We start from the raw sequence: 25,227 nt of genomic DNA on the forward strand, positions 1-25,227 counted from the left end.
GAGGAAATGTTGTACTCTGGGATACAAACCTATACATTTCGGAAGCAATGAGACAATTGAATGATCTATCTTGCTACAAATCCTTAATGTTTAACCCATTGGAGAATTTTAAACAACTGTATGAGGGTATCATTACAAAGGCATATCAAGAAGGTATAATTACAAAAACTGAATACACTTTCCTAGAGACGAAAGAACCAGTTGTAGCAACTTTCTATATGCTCCCGAAAATTCATAAACATGATACGATACCCCCACGTCATCCCTTTGTATCTGGGATAAAAAACTTAACAGAGCAAGCTAGTATATTTATTGATACTCATCTCCGAAAATATGTAGTCACTCTACCTTCCTATACACAAGACACAAAGGATGTTTTATGGAAACTTGATGAGATTTACATTGAAGAAGGGGTTCTACTAATAACTTGCGATGTAGAGTCGTTGAATACTAGCTTTAAACATGACATTGGTATACATGCTGTAAAGTATTTTCTGGAAAAAGACACCATGACAGATTTTGGACTGTTCTTAATACATTTACTTACTTTTGTATTAACAAAAAACTTTTTAGTTTTTAACGATAAATTTTACTTGCAAATCAGAGGCATGGCAATGGGGGCAGCATGCGCCCCCACATATGCCAACATTTACTTAGGTTGGTGGGAGGAAACACTGGTATTTAATGACAGCAATGACGAATTTACTAAGTACATTCTAATATGGGTGAGATATCTAGATGACCTCTTGATTTTGTGGGATGGTCCGAAATCTAAATTCATTGAGTTTATCAATCTCGTTAACACTAATGACTTGAATCTCAAGCGTATGTATGAGATCAGTGGAACAGAAGTGTCTTTTCTCAATTTGAAAATCCAGAAAATGGAAGATGGTCGTGTGAGTGCGAATTTACATAGGAAACTAACAGTGTCCTCCACAGAATGAGAGCTCATTTTCCACCAGTACTTAAAGGAATTCCCAAAGGTGAATTCCTACATTTAAAGAGAAACTGTTCGGACATCACACAATTTGATGTAAGATCCCAAGAATTGATGAGTAGATTAATCAGTCGCGGATATAGTAAAATATCTACTAAAAGGGCCTATCAGGAGGCAAGACATAAAAATAGGAATTCCCTTTTATACTCTAACAAAATAAAACATTAGAACCACAGACAGTTCGTTTTGTGGGGGACTATTGTGCAGAATGGCGAGAAATACAGCACATGATCCAGAAACATTCATCTGTACTCAGACTCGACCCTGATTTGGATAAAGCCCTGGGACCAAGAATATCAATAAGCTGGAAAAGAACATCTAACCTAAAAGATAGGTTTGTAAGAAGCCATTAGGTAATAGTGTCTTTTTAATCACTTTATTTCACACAATGATATAATTATCACACTGATCACGATACTTCGCTGGATTTTAACAAATTATAATAAAAACAATAAAAACAGGAAGAACAATACAATAAACTATAAACAGTAATTTTAATGACAAATAAAAGTTATATTTTATGTTTTCTGTGTAGCTGGACCTATAATACAATTAATATATATATACATATATAACTCATCCAGTGAGTGCCCCTTATAGGAATACTTTTTTCTTCTTTTCCTCTGTGTATTAACAAGTGTCAGGGCCATTAATCAAGAATTTGTATTTTTTTTTTGCAGAAGTTGATGGTATTACTCAACGCCAATCTGAGATGGCGTTCAGCCCCCGACAATCTTCACAGGTGAGGATTTACATGGCAGCCACAGCTCCCTGCTGTGTCTGCACTGCCGAGCCACAGAGCTCAGCTCCGGGGCACTGCTGACATGTGGCCTGGACTCACCGAAAGAACACAGGTGAGCCGGGCTAAGGAGATGCGATGGTGGGAAGGAGGGGAGGTCGGACTTCCGAGGGGGAGAGGGATTCCGGATCATACACCCATGGGAGGGGGGTTCCAGATTGTACACCAGCGGCCCGACCCAGACACCCGCGTGGAGGCTGGATTGTACACCCTTGGGGGGCAGTGAAAACTGACCAAGTGCAGGAGAAAAGTCTTTCACTTCCTAAAAACTGCTTTGTAGAAACAGCAGTTTTTCGGAAGTGATAGTTTAGGGCAGGAGGCATGATGAATGCCTCCTTAACTGTGGGAGGGGGCCCGTGTGCAGTCTCCGACACAGGCCCCATAAACTGTGTTTGAACTCGCAGTGAGTTCAAGCCATAATTATAACATGTGATAATTATATTTTGATGAATAGGCCCCTAAAGATGACAAGGACCTATATTGATGCTTGGGGAACCGCAGTATAACTATAACTTAATGTGAGTGTGCTCCATGTATAACAAGCCTGTATTGCCCACGCCCACACCTGTTTCTGCCCAAGTAAATATTTGTACCCTTAGCCCTAACTCTTATCTCATGTTCAAGTCTGTTATCTGCAACAGTATCAAAGGATTTTACACATGGGACTATGTTACCCAGGGGCGTATCTGTAATGGGTGCATGGTGTGCGGGGAACACGGGCCCCTGGGTCCAGGGGGGACCCGCACCACACACCCTGCACCCATAGAATTAATTACCTCTCCGGAGTCCCACGTTGGCGCAGGGCTCCGGCACTGTAAAACGACTGGAAAATGGACACCGCGGCCATTTTCCCGTCGTTTACACATGCGCAGTACAGGGAAAATGGCCGTGCATCCTCTATAGACTCTGGGCGCACTCTAGTGCCCAGAGTCCATAACTCCGGCGCTGGCTGCGCACTGCTCAGCCGCCAGACAGAGAGGAGGAGGCCTGTGTCGGAGACTGCACATGGGCCCCCTCCTTTCTAGAAATGCCCCTGGTGTTACCTGTAATTGCCTGAGCATAGCATTGTACTACATGTCTGTTATTATGTTGAATTGTATTTGTTATTACACTTATACTGTATATGTCTTCATTTATGTAATATGTTATTTCTGTGTATCTGTGTAGCAGCCCTCAGGAGCTGAGGAATCTGTGGTAGCTTGTAAATAAACAAGGAATATGGGAAATTTAAATAATCAAACAGTGGAAATCCAATAAAAATCAATTTACCTGAACACATACCAGACGGAAAATAACCAATGTCAGCACTAAAAATAAGAAACATAAGAACATGCGTAAGTTTACAGAGTAAGTGATGTGGTAAGTATGAGTGATACAAGGGGCTGTGTATTGAGGAGAATAATAAACAGAGGGGGCTGTGTATTGGGAGAGTAATTGAAGAGAAGAGGGGGCTGTGCAAATTAGGAGTGACCGAAGAGTATTGTTGTATGGGCAGAATGACTGAATAGGGGGCCTGATTCAGAGCCGCTCGTAAGAGGCCGCTCGTTCGTTCCGAGCGATGTTCGCACAACTGCGCATGCGTACGGATTGTAATACGCATGCGCGAACCAGTCAGTGCGGCCGAAAATTGTGTGCTCGCTAAATAGCGAATGCCTGCTATTTTGAGTGACAGGAGGAGGCGTATGTGGGTGGTAACAGGGGAAGGTGCTTGAAAACGGGGAGTGGAGATCCGAACGCAGGCGTGCCAAAAGGTCAAAACGGGCGTTTTAAGGGTGTGCATAATTAATACAGCAGCGTCATCGACCACGTCACTTGGTTATTTTATAGTCAGAACTGCTCGCAAGATTGCGGTAGGAAAAACCAACCACAAGAATAGCGAGCAGTTCATTCGCCTTTCGATGTACTCGATTAATCTAATAAATAGCGGACATGACATATGATGCGAGCGGCCAGGGGGCGTTTTTTGCAAAATTAGGACCGCAAGTTTTGTTAGCTCGTTCTAACATAGAGGCGTCAACAGACCGCAAAGAGCGAACGGTTAATTTGAATAGCCACCCCTTTTTTCTGAACGAGCGAGCGCAAAAAGCGTCCGGCTCTGAATCAGGCCCTGGGAGCGGAGTATTGGTATAGTGAGTGATATGGGAACTGATTGTATTTGGCAGAGTTAGTGAAGAGAGGGTACTGTGAATTGGGGAGAGTGAGTGAAAAGAGGGAGGGTGTATTTGTAGAGAGGCTAAACAGGGGGCTGTGTATTCGTAGAGCTAGTGAAGAGAGGGAGCTGTGTATTGGGTAGAGTGATTGAAGAGGGAGGTGTGTATTTTGGTGAGTGATATGGGGGCTGTGTATTGGGGACAATGAGTGAATGTGTATTGGGGACAATGAGTAAATGTGTATTGGGGACAATGAGTAAATGTGTATTGGGGTCTATGAGTAAATGTGTTTTGGGGACAATGAGTAAATGTGTATTGGGGACAATGAGTAAATGTGTATTGGGAAGTGTAAGTGTAAGGGATTGCTGTGTATTAAGGAGGGTGATTGAGGAGTGCTGTGTATTGGAGAGAGTGAAGAGGGAGCTGTGGGGGAGAGTGTAAAAAGAGGGTAGTTTGTGTATTGGAGGAGCGAGCAGAAAGGAGAGTTGTATATGGAAGTGTGTTTTAAGAGTGGGATGTGTATTAGTATAGTGAGTGATGTGGGTGCTGTGTATTGGGGAGAGTGAATGAAGACAGAAGGCTGTCTATTGGGGAATGTAAGTGAAAAGGAGGGTTGTGAATGGAGGAAAATGAAGTGGAGGGCAGTGTATTGGGGGCAGTGAGTAAAGAGAATGTCTGTGTGTTAGGGAGAGTGATTGACAAGGAGGAAAGAGTATTGGATTATATTGCCAAAATCCAGACAGCGAGAGCCCCAGAAGCTAAAATCCCGACAGGCTGAGGTAAGTACCCTAACCCTCCCCTCTCCCCCCTAACCCTCCCTTAGGGGTGCCTAACCCTAACCTCCCCCCCCTAGTACCTAACACTATCCTCCCCTTGTTAGTGCCTAAGCCTAACACCCCCTCCCCGCTCCCTAAACCTCCTGGGGGTGCCTAACCCTAACCCCTCCAATAGCGCAAGTGAGTATAGAGGGAAGGAGGAGTATTGGGGAGAGTGAGTATAGAGGGGAGGAGGAGTACTGGGGAGAGCGAGTATAGATGAGAGGATGAGTATTGGGGAGAGCGAGTATAGATGAGAGGATGAGTACTGGGGAGAGCGAGTATAGATGAGAGGATGAGTATTGGGGAGAGTGAGTATAGAGGGGAGGATGAGTATTGGGGAGAGCGAGTATAGATGAGAGGATGAGTATTGGGGAGAGCGAGTATAGAGGTGAGGATGAGTATTGGGGAGAGCGAATATAGAGGAGAGGATGAGTATTGGGGAGAGCGAGTATAGAGGAGAGGAGGAGTATTGGGGAGAGCGAGTATAGAGGGGAGGAGGAGTATTGGGGAGAGTGAGTATAGAGGGGAGGATGAGTATTGGGGAGAGCGAGTATAGATGAGAGGATGAGTATTGGGGAGAGTGAGTATAGAGGGGAGGATGAGTATTGGGGAGAGCGAGTATAGAGGGGAGGATGTGTATTGGAGACAGCGAGTATAGAAGGTAGAATGAGTATTAGTGAGATTGAGTATAGAGGGGAGGATGAGTATTGGGGAGAGTGAGTATAGAGGGGAGGATGAGTATTGTGGAGAGCGAGAATACAGAGGGGAGGAGAAGTATTGGGGAGAGCGAGTATCGAGGGGAGGATGAGTATTGTGGAGAGCGAGTATATGTTACAAACTCACGGATGGATTGTGGATGCTACCCATACTTCCTTATATACAGTAGGTCAGAGTTCACACAGTCTCCAATCAGCAGGTCCCTGAGTGCCTGTCTCTTTAAATCACTAGCAGATCGGTGCACGCACTCCTACAGAAGCCGCGGCCGCCTGCACACAGCAGCTGGGGAAGAAGCAACACAGCTGACAGCGGGTGCCGGGGATCTCCCGCCCGATGTCCCACGCCAGTCCGGACCCCAGCGCCGCCGAACCAGGTAAGAGGGACCTGGATTCGGTAGCGTTGTGACAGTATAGAGGCTAGAATGAGTATTGGGAAGAGCTAATATAGAGGGGAGGAGGAGTATTGGGAAGAGCGAGTATAGAGGGGAGAATGAGTATTGTGGAGAGCGAGTATAGAGGGGAGAATGAGTATTGTGGAGAGCGAGTATAGAGGGGAGGAGGAGTATTGGGGAGAGCGAGTATAGAGGGGGGGAGGAGTATTGGGGGGAGCGAGTATAGAGGGGAGGATGAGTATTGAGGAGAGCGAGTATAGAGGGGAGGATGAGTATTGTGGAGAGTGAGTATAGAGGGGAGGAGGAGTATTGAGGAGAGCGAGTATAGAGGGGAGGATGAGTATTGTGGAGAGCGAGTATAGAGGGGAGGAGGAGTATTGAGGAGAGCGAGTATAGAGGGGAGGATGAGTATTGTGGAGAGCGAGTACAGAGGGGAGGATGAGTATTGGGGAGAGTGAGTATAGAGGGGAGGAGTATTGGGGAGAGCGAGTATAGAGGGGAGGAGGAGTATTGGGGAGAGCGAGTATAGAGGGGAGAGCGAGTATAGAGGGGAGGAGGAGTATTGTGGAGAGCGAGTATAGAGGAGAGGATGAGTATTGTGGAGAGCGAGTATAGAGGGGAGGAGGAGTATTGTGGAGAGCGAGTAGATGGTAGAATGAGTATTAGTGAGATTGAGTATAGAGGGTAGAGGAGTATTGGGGAGAGCGAGTATAGAGGGGAGAATGAGTTTTGTGGAGAGCGAGCATAGAGGGTAGAGGAGTATTGGGGAGAGCGAGTATAGAGGGGAGGAGGAGTATTGGGGAGAGCGAGTATAGAGGGGAGGAGGAGTATTGGGGAGAGCGAGTATAGAGGGGAGGAGGAGTATTGGGGAAAGCGAGTATAGAGGAGAGGAGGAGTATTGGGGAGAGCGAGTATAGAGGGGAGGAGGAGTATTGGGAAGAGCGAGTATAGAGGAGAGGAGGAGTATTGGGGAGAGCGAGTATAGAGGGTAGAGGAGTATTGGGGAGAGCGAGTATAGAGGAGAGGAGGAGTATTGGGGAGAGCGAGTATAGAGGGGAGGAGGAGTATTGGGAAGAGCGAGTATAGAGGGGAGAATGACTATTGGGGAGAGTGAGTATAGAGGGGGGGATATGTATTGGGAGAGTGAGTGAAGAGGGGGGGATGAGTATTGGGGACAGTAAGGGAAGAGGGCCTATGTACTGTAAAAGTTCTTGATCTGCACAACACTATGCACAACATGCTAGAAATAACACACACGGACTTACCAAATAAAAGGAGGGCCATACTCAAGTGCCTAAAAGACAGATTAGAAATTATCACTGTATGAATTTATGGACAAATTCTTGCTTTTCTGGTATAAAAACAAAACAGTGACATATTTCAAAAAGCAACAAATACAAAATGAAGGGACAAAGGCCCTGATTCAGAGCCATTCGTTAACAGCAGTACGCTCGTTGTGTTCCGATGTTGACTATCCGCGCATGCGTCGGTGTAACACTGCGCATGTGCGTACGGCAGATTGCGAGTTTTTTTTGTCTCGTTCGTCAAATAGCGTACAGGAAGTGACATGTCAAATGTGATTGACAGAACAGGGCGTTTTTGGGTGTTGACGGGGGAGGAGATGGAAAAACGCAGGCGTGGCGAGGCGTTTTTGGGGCGTACATACATTAACAAATGCGAACGTCAAATGTGTTCGTACCAACACATACGTCACTGGATGATCCTCTTTCCCTTCAAAATGCTCGCACAGCTTAGGGTCTGGATTACTCAACCACATTGGCGATGGCCTTCTCCTCCGTCCCGGCACTCCACGATGTAGCATCGATTAATCACGGCTTGTCAGAAAATCAATTTGTGTTGGATTGAAAACCGGCTTGGTATGAGTTTGGAAATCAGTTCTTTGGGTTAGCACAAAACGGAACGCAGGTGGAAATCATAGCTGCTAATGTCAGGATTACACAATCAATTTGCGTACATTTGTGGGGGTTTATTTTGGGCTCAATTTTTGGTTTTTGGACTATTGTAACAATAATGTCATCATGTTTAGGTTTTTCTGGCCATTTTGTTTTTGACAGGTGAATTTGCATCCTTAGGTAAATTTTTAAACGTTCCTTAAATAGCCCTTTTTTTTTCCCATGTAAAATGTTGTTGTTGAACGTTGTTGCCTTGTGGGCCCGGATTAAATGTAACCCATTTTGACAATAATGTCAGAATACAAAGTCGTACATTTTATGTAAATTTATTGCTATCCAAAAAAAAAACCATGCACATATTTTACACAAACATTTTTTGCAGTGTTCATTCCACAATATTTAATAATTGTGCAAACATAAAATTTTTGGTAAACGTAAAGCAAAAAATTAAAAACAATTCACAAGAAAGGAGAGGGAAGTTTTGGCCAGAAAGGAATATGAGGCAAGCACAGAAGGAGTGTGGGAAAAGTAGCCAATGCTGTCAACGTTTTTTACCCCGTTTGGCTGGGGGAGGGAGGGCACCAGACCGGGTCCGGGATGTCATCGGGCTGGCCTGTCCAGAGGCAGATGTTGTGGCCTCTGGACTAGGCACAGGGCTAGGCACATTTGGAGGATTGGCTGATGTTGTGCCAGAGGTGGAGGATCCTGATGTTCCGGCAGAAAGGGAGGTCGGCTCCACCATGTGCTGGCGAACGAGCTGCTCCAGGGCATTGGTGATGCGGATGTTGGCCCTGGTATTTTCCGCCAGGGCCTGACCAAAGGTCACGTTGGCCGCAGCATTTTGCTACAGGGCCTCAGCCACCCGTACCAGACTGGCGTCCATCCTCTGCAGAATCTCCGTATGGAAATCGGATTTAAAATTGAGTTCTGCGAGGAGGGACACTGCCTGCGAGGGGGATTGCCCTGGACTGGCTTCTGCAGGGTCCTCAGCCGGATGTACGGGTTCCTCCCCTGCAGAGCCAGCAGAAATTCTGCGGCCAAGGCTCCCCTCTGGAGCAGACTCATCTGCCTGTGTCTCTGTTGGAAAAATGAGAAAAGACTCACATTAGAATCTACATATTGCCACAATAACATTTCAGAGTTGGTGACATCACAATATTTACCTTGGACAACATGAGGAGCCGCAAAGTCTGGCATGTCCGTATCCATGTTGGACACGCCAAATACCTCCACAGGCTGCACACACCCCTGTGCCAGCTCTTCTAAATCATTCAACTCCAATGACACAGGGGTGGGACCCCCACCTGTCCCCCTTGCATGCCTAGCCCTGTCCGCCAGTTTTTGCTTCAGGCGATATTTGAAGTCGGCCCATCTGTGGGTGAAATTGGAACCATTATCCTTTTGTTTTAAATGGGTTTTGGTTTTAGGGGGGGTCAAGTGTTTACTTACCGCCGGTTGACATCCCGGGCTAGACGGACATAATCACCCACCCTATTGACAGCAACGGCTACCTCCTCCCACATTCTCCACTTCTGGCTTGCACTCATATTCCTGTCTGCCTGTGGCAGGATGTCCACACACTTCTGAATCAAAACCTCCATCTCCTTTCTTGTGAATTGTGGCTGCCTTTTCTTTTTGCCAGCTTTGCCCGGAATACTGGGCCCGGCAGCCTCTTCCATGTCATCCTCCTCACCTATTTGTTTAAATGTTGAGAATTGTAAACTTCACAACTTGCACTATATTATGTTTCTAATTAATCATTGTGTCAAAATGCCTGAAATACTTACCGCCAGACTGTTGCCCATTGTTTCCCTGGTCTGTAGCCATGTCTGAGCTCAAAACAAGAAATACACCAGAATGTTTGGTTTGGCTCGTGACATATTTATACATGCGTCCTTATTTTTCGGCCACATCATTGATTGTGCGTTCCTATGATCCCTCCTTAATTTGTGCGGGAAACTAAACACTATTTATGGCTTGGGGCGTCTCGAGTCGAGGTGGCGTTTTTGGATTGTAGGAGGTTACGTTGGTCGGAGTTGATTGTTGGCGGGTTTTGGAGTTTGCGTTGGTGGGAGTAGTTTTTTTTTGCTATTTTTGCATTTTGTTTTTACGTTCGCATTTTTTCTGTTGGATTTCTTTTTGGCGTTTCTTGTTTTGGTAAGTTTTTGGAAGTCTAACTTTGGTTCAATTTGTGTCTCCTTCTTTTTCGGTATTTTCTAACGTTTTTTTGCGTAATTTCATCTCTCTTAGGTTTTTTTTTGGCTCTGCCCCAAAGATCTTTTGAATCGGAATCTTATATATTATCTCTTGGTAAGTTCATTTTTTTAATTGTTTTGTAAATGTTCATGTTTGTCTTTACGCAACTTTGTGTGGCCTTACACTTGTAACCTTGGTTTTTCTTAGTCAGAAATGTTTCTAAAATGTGTTTTTTTTTGTAGCTGCGTATTTTTTAACTTGTATTTGCGAACTAATTAGCGCATTTTTATCAGTTTCTATTGTGACTTGTATTTGCGAACTAATTAGCGCATTTTTATCAGTTTCTATTGTGACTTGTATTTGCGAACTAATTAGCGCATTTTTAAATGCTTATTCATCCCGTTAAATTGTTTGTGTTTTCCCTTTAGCATTTGTTGCTTACATTTGGCCCCAATTTGACGTAGTGTTCGCAATGTCGTTTTGCTATTTGGGCAAATGTGTGTTTCTCCCCTTTTATGTTTTGTCTTGCACAAAATTTTGAAACAGAAATGCCCAGCATAAAATGATGTATTTTTATATTGTGATTATTTCCAGTTTGCACGTATCATGACAATACCCCGGCATGTAAGCATCAATGGATGGTATCATCAAGCTAAGTTATATTTATTTTTTTGGGGGGGGTTAAAAAGCCTTACATTCAAATCTTGCCATTTCAGGTTGATCTGGGTCGGATTGTTCTGGCCATGCTCCCGGAAGCCGACCAACCTCAATCTCGTCCCAGGCGTAGGCATCGTAGGCGTGCAAGGCCCCAGATATTTCGAACACGTGTCACCCTTTTTGGAATGCCCGATGATGAGGTTTTAAGACGCTACCGTCTTCCTCCCAAAATCATCATAGACACTCTCTCATTAATAGAGAGTGATCTTGAGTGGCAAATTGACAGTCCTACAGCAATACCACCACTTACGCAATTTATGGCGGTGTTACATTTCTGTGCCTCAGGATCGTTTTAAACAACAGTGGGAATAGTGGCGGGCATCTCACAATCCTCCTTTTCCCGGATCCTGAGGGCAGTGATGGAGGCACTTTTCAAACACCTCCATCATTTTATTCAAATGCCTTTGGATATGGGTGCCCTTAGTGTGGCCAAGGCCAATTTTTACCTAATAGCTGGCTTCCCACACATCATAGGGGTTGTGGATGGTACTCACATACCACTTCAGCCTCCAGCATGGCTGGAGGCCATATTTCGAAACCGGAAACACTATCACTCCCTGAATGTAATGGTGGTATGTGATGCCTCCCTCCAGATCCTTTCCCTGAATGCAAAATTACCAGGAAGTGCACATGACTCCTTCGTCATCCGGCAATCAGGGATATGGCCCAAATTAACCAACCTACAAGCTGGTGATGCGTGGCTTCTGGGTAAGTGGAGACCTTTAGTACATAACAATGTTAAGCTTCATACAGAGTGATCCTGATGTTGTCTATTCTTTTTCACAGGAGACAGTGGCTACCCTTGCACGCCCTGGCTGCTCACTCCTTATTTGGCTCCCACACCAGGGCCACAAAGTGAGTTTAATGCTGCACTTACAGCCACCAGGCAAGTGGTGGAGCGCTGTATCGGCCTTTTAAAAGGCCGATTCAGATGCCTCCACCGCTCTGGTGGCGAGCTCATGTATTTGCCGGATATGGTTTCGGAAATTGTGGTCCTGTGTGGGATATTTCACAACATCGCCATAAGGAGTGGTGTCCCAATGCAGCCAGAGGATGCCTTACCTGAGGATGGCCCCCCCGAGGTTGGTCGGAGGTCAGTATGTGGGGGGGCCATACGCGATGATGTGGTGGCCAGATATTTTAGGTAATTATTGTCAAAACAACAGTGTTTATACCCAATGTGGTACGGTTTGTTTGAGAACATCTAATTAATTGTTTTTTTATTCTCCATCTTCTGTTTTTTTCCATAATCTTTGGCACTCCAACGATGACTACTTCCTGCTACCCTTAAAAAACCTTTATGTGGAAATTTTGGGAATATATTCTGGAACCCATATTGCAACGCCATATTTGTGGAATCATGTTGGCATGGTCCTTCGTCAACCAGTTCTTGATTTGTTGTGTGTTTTTTTGCAGTTTTTGGTATGTGTTGTATTTATGATTATCACTGTGTGTTTTGTTTGTGAGTGACCACTTTGATTTTGGAGTTATGTTGTGAATAAATGTCTTGAGAGTGTAATTTTGTACCTTTTTTTTAAAATGTAATATGTTTTCTGGGTCCAAACCAACACCCAAAGGAATCCTGTACAATCAGTTGGCTTCGTAATATCGGCCTAAGCAGCTTGCACCCCAAATAGGAACATGTAAAATGTAGTAATATCTAATTTTGACTACACCAAAAAAGGGAAATGAGATTGTTACTGTTAGGTGTTTCTTGTGCCTGTTTTCCTTAAAAATACAACACACAATCTTAGTGCCAAAAATTGCAAATCCTTGCTGGAAGAGTCTACTTATGTCAGTGTAAACAATCTCTGATTTTGAAACAACGAATGAGACAGAACGTTAAGTTGAAAATATTAATTTATTTACATTTAGCAAAAAAACAAAAAAAAACTAGTCCCTAAGGAGGACCGACATATGGTCAAGGACCACCAGCAGCAGACCGATGATATGTTCCCGCATACGGCCCACACAGCCGGCTAATTCAGCCCTACGCCTCTGTTCCTCTGTGGGTTAGAAAAGTGTGGGGATTAATACATCAATAATGAAACCACATTAAAAAACAAGCCAAAACAAACAAACCAAAAATGAAAAATTTTTGAATCAAAGCATAATTACACCGTTAAAACCCAGCCCCCCAAAATGGTGTAGCCCAAAAATACAAGTCCAAAAAACAGATTCCGACAGGTGTGATATGTGTATGGTGAAATCAGCAGTAACAGGTAAAGGCAACCCGAAAATTCCCCAAAAGTCTACCAAAAAACACAAAAAAAGGGAATGACACATGATTACATACAAACAGTTTGTGGTGAAAAAAAAACAAAATCAAAAACATACCGTTCGAAAAAACGGCAGCTCCAGAAGGCACTCCCTCGTCCTCCTCGGAGGTGCCTCCATTCCCCAACGATCTGGGCGGGGTAATTTCTGAATCCGGGGAGGGGTAGTTCGAAGAGGGGTGGTTGGAGGAGAGGGGGAATTGGGATGGAGGGGAAGGAGCCCCGAAATATCCGCCACAGGGTCTTGGCAGGCTGGGGTGGAGTGGGAAATAGGGGAATTTGGGGTTGTGGAGGGTTGGCTGGGGGTTGGGGAGAGTGGGCGAGAGCGCCGTCTTGGATGACGATGACGCCGTAGTCTTCGCTGTGCCCCTAAAAGATGTGAAACAAATTGTGGTTAGTTTCAACTAAAATCCGAGAAAAACACTATTTTATGACACAAAAAATCGAAAAACATGGCCATGCAGATATGAGTACAATGAATAAATATGACATACATGAAAACATGGTCATGCAGATATGAGTACAATGAATAAATATGACATACATGAAAACATGGCCATGCAGATATTAGTACAATGAATATGACATACATGAAAACATGGCCATGCAGATATGAGTACAATGAATAAATAGGACATACATGAAAACATGGCCATGCAGATATGAGTACAATGAATAAATAGGACATACATGAAAACATGGCCATGCAGATATGAGTACAATGAATAAATAGGACATACATGAAAACATGGCCATGCAGATATGAGTACAATGAATAAATAGGACATACATGAAAACATGGCCATGCAGATATGAGTACAATGAATAAATATGACATACATGAAAACATGGCCATGCAGATATGAGTACAATGAATAAATAGGACATACATGAAAACATGGCCATGCAGATATGAGTACAATGACTAAATAGGACATACATGAAAACATGCACACGCAGTTAGGGCCACAAAGATAAACATGAAAACCACAGTCCCTAAAACTTACTTTCAGCGATCTGCATTCGAAAGCATGCCAGCAAGCGGGGCGTCCGCCGTTGCAGGTCCGACCACCTGCGCTCCAGCCGCCCGATCTGGCGGCGTGAGCCGAAGGAGCGCAGGCGGCCACGTACCTCCGCATATGCGGAATGCTTTTCGCGATTGGTGATGGGTGGAGGCTGGCTGGTGATCCGCCTATCCATCACCTCCGTTAGCACCAGCACCTCGCGCCTGGTGAATGCCGAGGCTCTCATGATGGCAATGGTGTATTTGTTAAAAATCATTTTTAATAAAGAGCCAAAAATCATTTTGATTGGCTAATGTATTTGGGTAATTAACAGGACCAATTCTATTGGTTAGTGATGTGTTCGACAGGGCCACAAATCTCTTGAGAGTTATGATAGGCTTGATGCAGTGACATGCGTAAGCAAATTTAAATAAAGAAATGAACCCCGGGAAATATGCGGGTAGAAAAACAAATAGAACAATTGTTTAATTGGGGCTAACATGTATTTTGACAAATAAAAGCGAATGTTTAAGCTGTACGTATTCTGCGGGTAAACACAAACACGGACAAGATTAAAGTTTATTGCATTGTGTTAAAAACAAAAAAAACAATTAAGCTAATTGATATATTGATTGCCATGATACGATTGAGGGAGGTAGGCAGAATAAACGAGCAGTTAATCGAAATCTGACAGTCCCACTTCCGGGTAGTACTAGTGCGTGCGTTCCCTTCAAGCCATTTCGGGGATGTACGCTCGCTATTTGGCACGCTCGTTAGTTAGAGGAGGGGTCGGTTGAGTTTGGGGAGGATGTTTGGCTGCGTTCGAAAATACGAGCGAGTGCTTGAATTTACATATTTTTTTATGTACGCCGAACGTACGAACGGCCACTTGCGTCCGGGTCTGAATGAGGGCCAAAGTTATACCACAACCTTCAACCATATCACCATCTACCATAGATAATAGAATAACAGACTTCCACCATAGACTATAGCATATCGGCCCCATTTTCCGGGAGTGGCAAAGCTAGGGGCTGTGTCTACGGATGCAGTTTCCTGGCCTCACAAGCCGACCAGCCTGAGTAAGCTGTTTGGCCACCCCTGCTATACACGTCTTTCCTTGGTGAGCTTCTCAGGTTTTTTTATATTGCTACCCAGTGGCGTAACTATAAATTTTGCTCCCCCATGGCAAAAAAGTTTCAGGCGCCCCCCCCCCTCCCAAAGATCAAACACACCCAAAGACTACGTTTAAGGTGTGTGGTTACACGATACAGCAACGTGCCTTACACATTATGACACACTAAGTAATGCCACTCTTAACACAGTGTGCCACACTGGAATGCCCCTTACAACACATTATGCCACACCGGAGGGCCCCTTACAACACATTATGCCACACAGCAATGCCCCTTACACATCCCACACAATAATGCCACATATAACACATAATGACATACAGTAAAGCACTTAAAACAAATTTATGCCATGCTGTAATGCCCCTATTTCACATTATGCCACACTGTAATGTACAACACATTATGCAACACAGTAATGCCCCTTACACATTATGCCACACAGTAATGCCCCTAATAGCACATTGTGCACACAGTAATGCCAAATACACATTATGCCAAACAGTAATGCCCATTAAATCCCACCCTGACAGATCTACTTCACCAACCCTCCTTTCTGCTCCTGCCAGTCTGTCACCTCAACTCAAGACAGGTTGCACAGTTTTTATGTCAGTGTAAAGCCAGATTATTGGGAACATAGGGCCTGATTCAGACCCACTCGCGAGCGGCTGTCCGCTCGCATGTGGGTCGATGTTATGGACTGAGCATGCGCACGACGGAGGGAGCTCCGTCGTGCGCATGCGCCAGACGCGACGAGCGAAGGAAAGTCCTTCGCTCGTTGTGTCCGATCAAAGGGGGCGTGCTGTCAATGTTGATTGACAGCACGCCCCCTTTGGTGGGCGTGCCGGGGGCGTGCCTCACTGACGGGGGCGTTCCCACGGGAACGCCTCCCGTCAGAAGCCGGCCCACTGACATCACTAGTGATGTCAGTGGGAGTGATTTTGGCTCTGATAGAGCCAAAATCACTCCAGAGCTTGCGGTTGAAAACCTCAACCGCAGGCTCCGACTCGCAATTTCGATGGTCGCGATGGTCTCGACCATCGCGGCCATCACAATGCACGCTCGTATAGCCTGTGGGTGGTGACCCACAGCTTAACGAGCGTCCAGGAGGACGCTCCATGAAAATGGAGCCCGGCCCTCATTCAGAGCGTGCGCTCTGCTCAGAGCGTACGGCTCTGAATGAGGGCCATAGTTTATAACCTGTAAACTGTGTATCAAATTAGTGCCTCTTATACAGTGCCCCCTGTAGTAGTGCCCCTTTTGCAATGTCCCCTGTAGTAGTGCCCATTATGCAATGTCCCCTGTAGTAGTGCCCATTATGCAATGCCCCCTGTAGTAGTGCCCCTTATGCAATGTTCCCTGTAGTAGTGCCCATTATGCAATGTCCCCTGTAGTAGTGCCCATTATGCAATGCCCCCTGTAGTAGTGCCCCTTATGCAATGTCCCCTGTAGTAGTGCCCATTATGCAGGGCCCCCTGTAGTAGTGCCCATTAAAGTAGTGCCCCCTGTAGTAGTGCCCATTATGCAGGGCCCCCTGTAGTAGTGCCCCTTATGCAATGTCCCCTGTAGTAGTGCCCATTAAAGTAGTGCCCATTATGCAGGGCCCCCTGTAGTGCCCCTTCTAGTAGTTAGCCCCCTGTAGTGCCCCATCTAGTAGTTAGCCCCATGTAGTTAGCCACCTGTAGTTAGCCGCCTGTAGTTAGCCCCCTGTAGTTAGCCCCCTGTAGTTAGCCCCCTGTAGTTAGCCGCCTTTAGTTGCTCCCCCCCTCCGCGCGCACACAAACGAACACACACAAAATAAAAAAACACAAACACTTACCTTTATCCCCGCTCCAGTGTTGCTGCCGTCCATACCCCGGCGTCCGCTCCTCGGCACTATGGGAGTGACGTCATTACGTCACTCCCATAGTGCTCTGCGGGGCTCGGAAGACGGAGCTCACTCCTGAGCTCCGTCCCCGGCGTCCGCTCCTCGGCACTATGGGAGTGACGTCATAACGTCACTCCCATAGTGCCCCGCGGGACCTGGAAGATGGAGGGAGCTCCGTCCTCCGGCTGCCGCCGGGGGTTTGAATAGGAGCCGGGCGCCCGCTGGTAACACACTCAGCGGGTGCCTGGCAGATGGACGGTGCAGGGGGTGCTCCGTAGTTACTACTACTGCCCCTGTCGCCCCCAAGCTATCCAGCGCCTCCAAGCCACCACGGGGGCTGTGGGGGCAGTAGTTACGCCACTGTTGCTACCACTTCTATGCCAACGATACCCAAATTCCCCTCTCTTCCCCAAACCTCTTCCCTCTGTCCTCTCCCATGTGACAACAATTTCTGTCAGTAATCTCCCTTGATGGCACAATGCTTCCTGAAATTCTGTATTTAAAAAAACTGAACTCACTCCCCCACCCAAGGCCCCCTCTGCTTCCATCCGTTCCCTCTATGTTACCTATGTCTCAGTTTCCGTAGTTCCCAAAGTCTGATGTCTACGTGTCTGTATCCTATGGTCAGTTTTAGCCCCTTGTACTGCAATACAGAAGCCTTGTAAATAAAAATAATGTTACTAACATATAATTGTATATCAAAAATAATATTACTAACAAATAATGTTACTAACATATAATTGTATATCAAAATCTCTGTGGTCTTATATGCAAACAGTGGGTCTATATTTTATATAAACACTTACCATACACTCCATTTACACTCCATTTTCTTGGCTGCCAACACATCTGTGGAAACAACACACATGGTAATATACATGATACACTGTGTTATATGTGTACACTGAGCTATCCGCCTCATTGTTCAGAAACATTATCTAGAAGGCAGAATAAAATATTACCTGAAACAGATAAATACAATAGATATATAAATTCTATATTGATGTGCCCCATTGCGGATCAGGCCCCAGGCTAAAGGACTTATCACTTTCACTGACTGCTAAAGGCCACTACTGTATATGTGACGTATTACACACAGCAGCATTTTCTCATTATGCTGTCACTATAACAGTAAGGCGGGATGTAGTTAAAAATATGAGATATGGTAAGAACTTACCCTTGTTATCTCTATTTCTACGAAGTCCATAGGGTTCCACAGGATACCTTGGGGTATAGGTGTGACGTCAGTCGCAGGGCACCAAAGAGTTAAGCTTTCAGCCTCCCAGGATGCACTAGGTCCCCCTCCTATACCCCGCCCCCGGGCCAAGGCACCTCAGTTAGTTACCAAGCCATAGGCCGGAGGAGGAGAAGGAAGAGAGAGAACAAAGATCTGGACACATACAAGAATCACATTCTCACCAGAGGGAGACGGAAAACCGGTGACCAGAGCAAAGCCCATCTGCAGCACAGGTGCGACAGGGCGGGAGTCCTGTGGAACCCTATGGACTTCGTAGAAATAGAGATAACAAGGGTAAGTTCTTACCATATCTCATATTTTCTACTTCAGGGTCCATAGGGTATCCACAGGATACCTTGGGGATGTCCCAAAGCAGTATCCTTTAAGGGTGGGGACGCTCCTGTGCAGAAAGGAGAATCCGCTGCCCGAAGGAAGCATCCTGAGAGGCGAAGGTGTCAAACCTGTAATACCTCACGAAGGTATGGACAGAAGACCACGTAGCAGCCTTGCAGATCTGAACTGCCGAGGCACCACGTCGAGCTGCCCACGAAGGACCCACAGACCTAGTGGAATGAGCCTTCAGAGAAGGAGGGACCGGTAGGCCTTCATGAAGATAAGCTTCAGAAATAGCCATACGGATCCAGGCTGCCAAAGTTTGCTTTGAAGCAGGCCAACCCTTTTTACGGAAGCCATAGAGGACAAACAAAGCGTCCGACTTCCTAAACGAAGAAGTGCGGTCAACATAAGTCCTTAAGGCCCGCACAACATCCAAAGAGGCCTCACCCACGGAAAGACCCGGTGAGTTAAAGGCCGGAACAACTATTTCCTCGTTAACATGAAACTGGGAAACAACTTTGGGAAGAAACTCGGGCCGAGTGCGGAGCACTGCCCTGTTCCCATGAAAAACCAAGAAAGGGGGTCTACAAGAAAGAGCCCCTAACTCAGAAACACGTCTGGCCGAAGCAACGGCCAGAAGGAAAACAGTCTTAGCTGTTAGCCATTTAATATCCACTGAGCCCAGTGGTTCAAACGGCGGTCCTTGGAGAGCCCTCAGGACCACAGCCAAATCCCAAGGCGCCATAGGTGGAACAAAGGGCGGCTGAATACGGAGAACACCTTGCATAAAGGTGCGCACATCCGGGATTGTAGCAATCCTACGGTGAAACCAGACAGATAGGGCCGAAACCTGTACCTTCAAAGAAGCAAGGCGAAGCCCATGATCTAGTCCCGCTTGCAGGAAGGCGAGAATCCGAGACAGACGAAACTCCCGCGGTGCATAACCTATCGGTCGACACCACTGGAAGAACGTATGCCACACGCGATGGTATATCCTCGCGGAAGACGGTTTCCGAGCTCGTAACATGGTACGCACCACAGAGCTGGAAAACCCCCGGGACCTCAGCATGGCCGTCTCAACAGCCACGCCGCCAAAGACAGCCGAGTCAGGTCCGGGTGAAGACAAGGACCCTGAGACAGAATGTCCGGTCGTAGCGGCAACCGCAGAGGACTGTCCACGGACAGACCCTGAAGGTCTGAGAACCAGTGCCGTCTGGGCCACGCGGGAGCTATCAACAGGAGCATCCCTCCTTCCTGTTTGAATTTCCGGATTACCCGTGGAAGAAGGGAGACCGGAGGGAACAGGTATGCGAACCTGAACGTCCACCGGACGGACAGAGCATCCACCAGAGACGCCCCTTCGTCTCTTGTGCGAGACCCGTACACCGGCAACTTGTTGTTGTGCCGGGACGCCATGAGGTCGATTTCTGGAAGACCCCACCTGTCCACCAGTAGTTGAAAAACGTCCGGGTGCAGGGACCATTCCCCTGGATGAACGTCCTGGCGACTTAGAAAGTCCGCCTGCCAATTTAGCACTCCCGGGATGAAGACCGCTGATATGGCCGGAAGATTGCGCTCCGCCCAAACCAGGATCCGAGAGACCTCTACGAGAGCCGCCCGACTGCGAGTTCCTCCTTGCCTGTTTATGTAGGCCACGGTGGTAGCATTGTCCGACTGGACCTGCACCGGGTGACCCTGGAGAAACCGCTGTGCCTGCAGGAGAGCATTGAAGACCGCACGGAGTTCCAAGATATTTATTGGAAGCTCCGCTTCTGTCGGCGTCCACCTGCCCTGGAACAAGTGTGGACCCGAAACTGCTCCCCAGCCCCGAAGACTGGCGTCCGTTGTCAACAGGACCCAATTTGGAACCCAGAACGGACGTCCCTTGTTGAGGTGGGTCGTCTTTAACCACCACGCAAGGGACAGGCGAACCTCCGGGGTGAGCACAATCGTCTGGAACTTCAGAGACTGAGGCAGCCCGTTCCACTTGGACAGGATCAGGTGCTGCAGAGGTCTGGAGTGAAACAGGGCGTATTCCACCATGTCGAACACCGACACCATGGAGCCCAGTAACCTCATCGCCGAGTGTAAGGACACCCGGCGGCTGTGCAGACAACTGCACACCCTTGACTGTAAAGCAGAGATCTTGTCCTCCGTCATGAAGATCCTTTGCTGTCCCGAGTCCAATAAGGCTCCAAGATGCAGAATCCTCCGAGACGGGATTAGAGTGGACTTCTGCCAGTTGATTAGCCAGCCGTGCCGTTGCAGCAGTGCAATGGTCAGGTCCAAGTGGTGTAACAGGAGCTCTGGAGATCCTGTCACCAATAACAGGTCGTCCAAGTACGGCAACATGCGGACTCCTTGCAGCCGCAGAGAAGCCGCCATGACCGCCATCACCTTGGTGAAAACACGTGGTGCTGTCGCCAGGCCAAAAGGTAACGCCCGAAACTGGAAATGGTCGCTGCGGATTGCAAACCGAAGGAACTCTTGATGGCGCAAAAGAATAGGGACATGCAGGTAAGCGTCCTGTATGTCCAATGACACCATGTAGTCCCCAGGTTCCAGCGCCAGAATGATGGACCGTAGGGTCTCCATCCGAAACTTCGGGACCCGCAAAGACTTGTTGAGTGCTTTGAGGTTGAGAATCGGACGATATGACCCATTGGGTTTCTGTACCAAAAAAAAAATTTGAATAGAAACCCTGGCCCTTCTGGGAGAATGGAACAGGCACTATAACTCCAGCCTGGAGCATAGTGTGCAATACCTTCCGCAGCTCCGTAGCCTTGTTCCGGTCTGATGGTAGACCCGTGGTGAAGAATCGAGCCGGGGGTCTGTGCCGGAAGGAGAGGGCGTACCCGTGGGAGACCACCTCCAGAACCCAAGTGTCTGTCTTAGTGAACGACCAACACCGGGAGAACTGCAGCAGGCGGCCTCCCACCCTGGGATCCCCCAAGGGGAGACCCGGACCGTCAGGCCGCAGGCTTGTCATCTGGCTTGGGGGCCGGACGTCTGGTACTCCATGCATGTTTCCGGGGCTTGACCGATTTCTTAGGGCCAGCCTGTCGAGGAAACGACTGTGGTTTGGGCCTGCCCTGGGCCCTAGATGACCGAAAGGACGATGGTCCAGAACCAGAAGGAGCAGCGGCCGACGGGAGACAAGCAGATTTGGCTGCCGCCAGCGTGGCCACAATCTTATCCAGATCCGGACCGAAGAGAACTTCTCCGGTAAACGGCAACGCTTCCAGACCTTTCTTGGAATCTGCGTCCGCCTTCCAGGATCGCAGCCACAAGGTGCGACGAGCAGCTACCGCTGCTGAAGAAATTCTAGACACCAGAGTACTAATGTCTAGAGCCGCCTCGTTGATGTAGGTGGCCGAATCACGGAGATTGCCAATCAACTCCGCCTGTTCGGCCGGACAGTCGGATTCAAAAGAAGCCTCTAATGAATCCGCCCAGCGCTCCATCGCTCTGGCAACCCAGCAAATGGCCATAGCCGGCCGTGCTGCCCCCCCTGCAAGGGAATAAGCGGACTTCAGGCAGATTTCTACCTTGCGGTCCGTAGCATCCTTAAGGGAGGACATGGATGGCATCGGCAATGTGGCACTACGGACAAGACGGGTCACGTGAGAATCCACCTGTGGAGGGGATTCCCACTTAGCAAAATAATTATCCGCGAACGGATAAGCCACCGCCAGGCGTCTCTGCGGCTGGTATCTTTTGCCAGGTTGTTTCCACGCCTCCTCTAAATGGTCCACCAACTGACCCGAAAGAGGAAAGACTGTGGCATCGCCCTTCACATCTTTGAAAAAGGCATACTTAGATTTAGCCGCTGGGGGAACTTCGTCCTCAATCACCAAGGCTGTGCGGACCGCCCAAATAAGTCCAGGAATATATACTCTGGACTTAGCATCAGCGTCCTTAGTATGGAGAGGTTCCTGATCGTAAGGATCCAGAATCTCCCCATCATCAGACGTCCCTTCGTCATCCTCATAAGGAGCGGACAGAGACGCCACCGGCCTTTTATGAGGCCGCATCACAGACTCCCCTTGCAACACATCCGACAAGTGCTGTACAGAACTCGTCAGGGAGTTAACCCACGCTGGCTCCTGAGAACCCGGGAGCGGGGAAATAGGGAGACTGTGGGGTACCACCAATTGTCGTGGGAACCCCTGCATGGGTGACGACACCACAGACTGCTGGGACAAACCCATCGGAGTAAACGCGGGCTGCGGAGCTAACTGGCCCACTAAAGCTGTTAACGCCTGAGCGAAACAAGCCCAGGGCAGCTCCTGTACCGGTGCTGTAACCGTAATAGGCCGCGCCATGGACAAACACTGCCGGCAAAGGCCCTCCGCGCTACCCTCCCCCTCCGCTAACGGTACTTTGCACGTGGTACACTGTAGCCGGAGGGGAAAATCACTTTCAGACATGATGGCACCACGTATGTGACCTCTCTCACCAATTAAGTATTAAATAGGTGAGAGACCACCCTGCAGCACCGCACCGCAAGGGCTTTAGCAGAAAGAACAGGGACAGTAATAAAGCTGACAGTTTAGAGAAGAAAAGTTACAGGCAGCGCTAGCACAGTCACATACAATGCAGAGAAATAACAATTCCTGCACTAACAGCGCTGATCACTCAACTACACAGACACAGGGCCTGGTAGGACACAGCGCAGCATACACAGACCTGAGCCACAGCGGAGGAGAGGTATGCGGAGGAACCCAGACCACGATGCTTCCTTCCAGACTTCCAGCAGCGTTCACCATGCGTTGCAGAGAAGATGGCCGCCGAGGAGCAGAGAGAAGCTGGCCTGGGGGAGGAGCGCTGCCACAGGACCAGTCGGCAGCATGCAGAGAGGGCTGTGTGCAGCGGGGGAGGCGCCGGCTGTGAGACAGGGAAGGCGCGCTCCCCTGGCATGCATTTAACCCCTGGGACGCCGCAGCGCTACCGCTCTGCTGCGGTCCGCTGTCCCAGGGGGTAGTGGAAGCGCAGGTTGGTCGCCTGGCTCCACGCTGCAGCCAGTCCCCAGGGAGCCCCCTGCCTGGGGACTTAGGACCATGTGATCAGCGGGGACCCACCGCGGGACCCCGCTGCTTACCTCTGTCCCCCTTGAATCCGGCCATGGTCCGGAGCATCTGGGGTCACCGCTAGCTGTGACCCCAGACGCCCACCAGCATCCCCGGATCAGTACCGGCGTTCTGGTACCGGCGGGGTGTAGGGAAGACAGCATGGACGTCAGGACTGACTGTCCATGCTGTTCATCCAGATGTGCAGCCACAGCTGCATGAAGAAAAAGCTTCAGGGGCTCTTCTAGCCCCCACTCCAACAGGTGCACCCGACTCCGGCCGGGCACCAAACTAAACTGAGGTGCCTTGGCCCGGGGGCGGGGTATAGGAGGGGGACCTAGTGCATCCTGGGAGGCTGAAAGCTTAACTCTTTGGTGCCCTGCGACTGACGTCACACCTATACCCCAAGGTATCCTGTGGATACCCTATGGACCCTGAAGTAGAAAAGTCAGTGGACGGGATCCCGGCTGCTGATATACTGACGCCGGGAATCCTGACAACCAGCAAAATGCCAATGCCACTATCGCGAATGACATAGCGGCATCGGCATCCCGACCGCCAGACTGCCTAATGCCAGGATGCCAGGAAAGTATCACTGCTCCCTGGGCTTAGGGAGGTTAGGTTTAGGCACCCTCAGGGGAGAATAAGGCTACGAACACCCCCGGGAGGGTTAGGCTATGGGGAGGGGGGTTAGGGTTAAGCACCCTCGGGGGGGGGAGGTTAGTGTTAGGCACCCCACCGGGAGGGTTAGGGTGCGGGAAGGTGGGGTTAGGGTAGGCACTGGGGGGATGTTCGGGATGGGCACCACTAAGGGAGGGTTAGGAGGGAAGAGGGAGAGGGTTAGGGTACTTACCTGCCCTGTCAGGATCTTTTCAAGCATCTGGATGTCGCTGTCAGGATTTGATCAGGCGGCTATTGAGCCGTCGGTATTTCATACCAAACCCAGTAAGGCTGGGTAATACAGACTGTGCTTTAAATATATAGTGAAAATAAGGGGTTGGATATCTTCCCAGTAAAAGATCGGGTACTAATGATAAGAAAACAGTGATTTGGGGTATGACTTTTGTTTTGCAATTAGTTGCACATCTTTATACGCATCTAAGGAAACATTCTAAGTACTGTAATGTGCTTAATTTGGAAATGTTATTTAAGCCACATGTAAATAAACATGAATAATGGGGCTGTATGTATGTTTTATGTAATAAATTGTCTGTCTCATAATTACCTCTTTCACGATGATTCCCAGGGATTCTGTGGAGGCAGAGAAGATAAATATGTCAGAACAGTGTATGACATCTTGCATTAGGCATGTTATACCCAGGTATCGGAGCTTATTGTATGTAGTTACAGGAAGGACACTGTTACACTGCATTCAGCAAGACTCAGGGGGTCATTCAGACCCGGTCGTTAGCGCCGATGCGCTTTGACTGGGTTGATGGCCCCCCACAGAGCATGCGCACGACGGCGCCGGCACCGTCGTGCGCATGCGTGAGACCCGCTACGACCGACAGCGCCGGTCGTAGTGGGTCTCGATCCAAAGGGGGCGAGCTGTCGATGTTGATTGACAGCTCGCCCCGTTTGGAAGGCGGGCCAGGGGGGTGGCAGCCCAA

At 48.1% G+C, this 25,227-nt stretch overlaps 1 protein-coding gene across 1 annotated transcript in view; it reads right to left on the bottom strand.

Annotated features, from left to right (window-relative positions):
- The window catches only part of LOC148538567 (uncharacterized), an 81,857-nt gene that overhangs the window by 45,832 nt on the left and 10,798 nt on the right, over positions 1-25,227 (bottom strand). The window contains exons 3-6 of the mRNA XM_088452584.1: positions 24,843-24,868; positions 17,782-17,824; positions 7,138-7,166; positions 3,066-3,103 (exon numbers count right to left, since the gene is read on the bottom strand). Coding sequence (XP_088308710.1) covers positions 3,066-3,103; positions 7,138-7,166; positions 17,782-17,824; positions 24,843-24,868 — 136 coding nt within the window. The remainder of the gene's footprint in view (positions 1-3,065; positions 3,104-7,137; positions 7,167-17,781; positions 17,825-24,842; positions 24,869-25,227) is intronic.

This window comes from Taudactylus pleione, unplaced genomic scaffold (genome assembly GCF_031769625.1).
Source record: "Taudactylus pleione unplaced genomic scaffold, aTauple2 ptg000039l, whole genome shotgun sequence".
Lineage (NCBI taxonomy): Eukaryota > Metazoa > Chordata > Amphibia > Anura > Myobatrachidae > Taudactylus > Taudactylus pleione.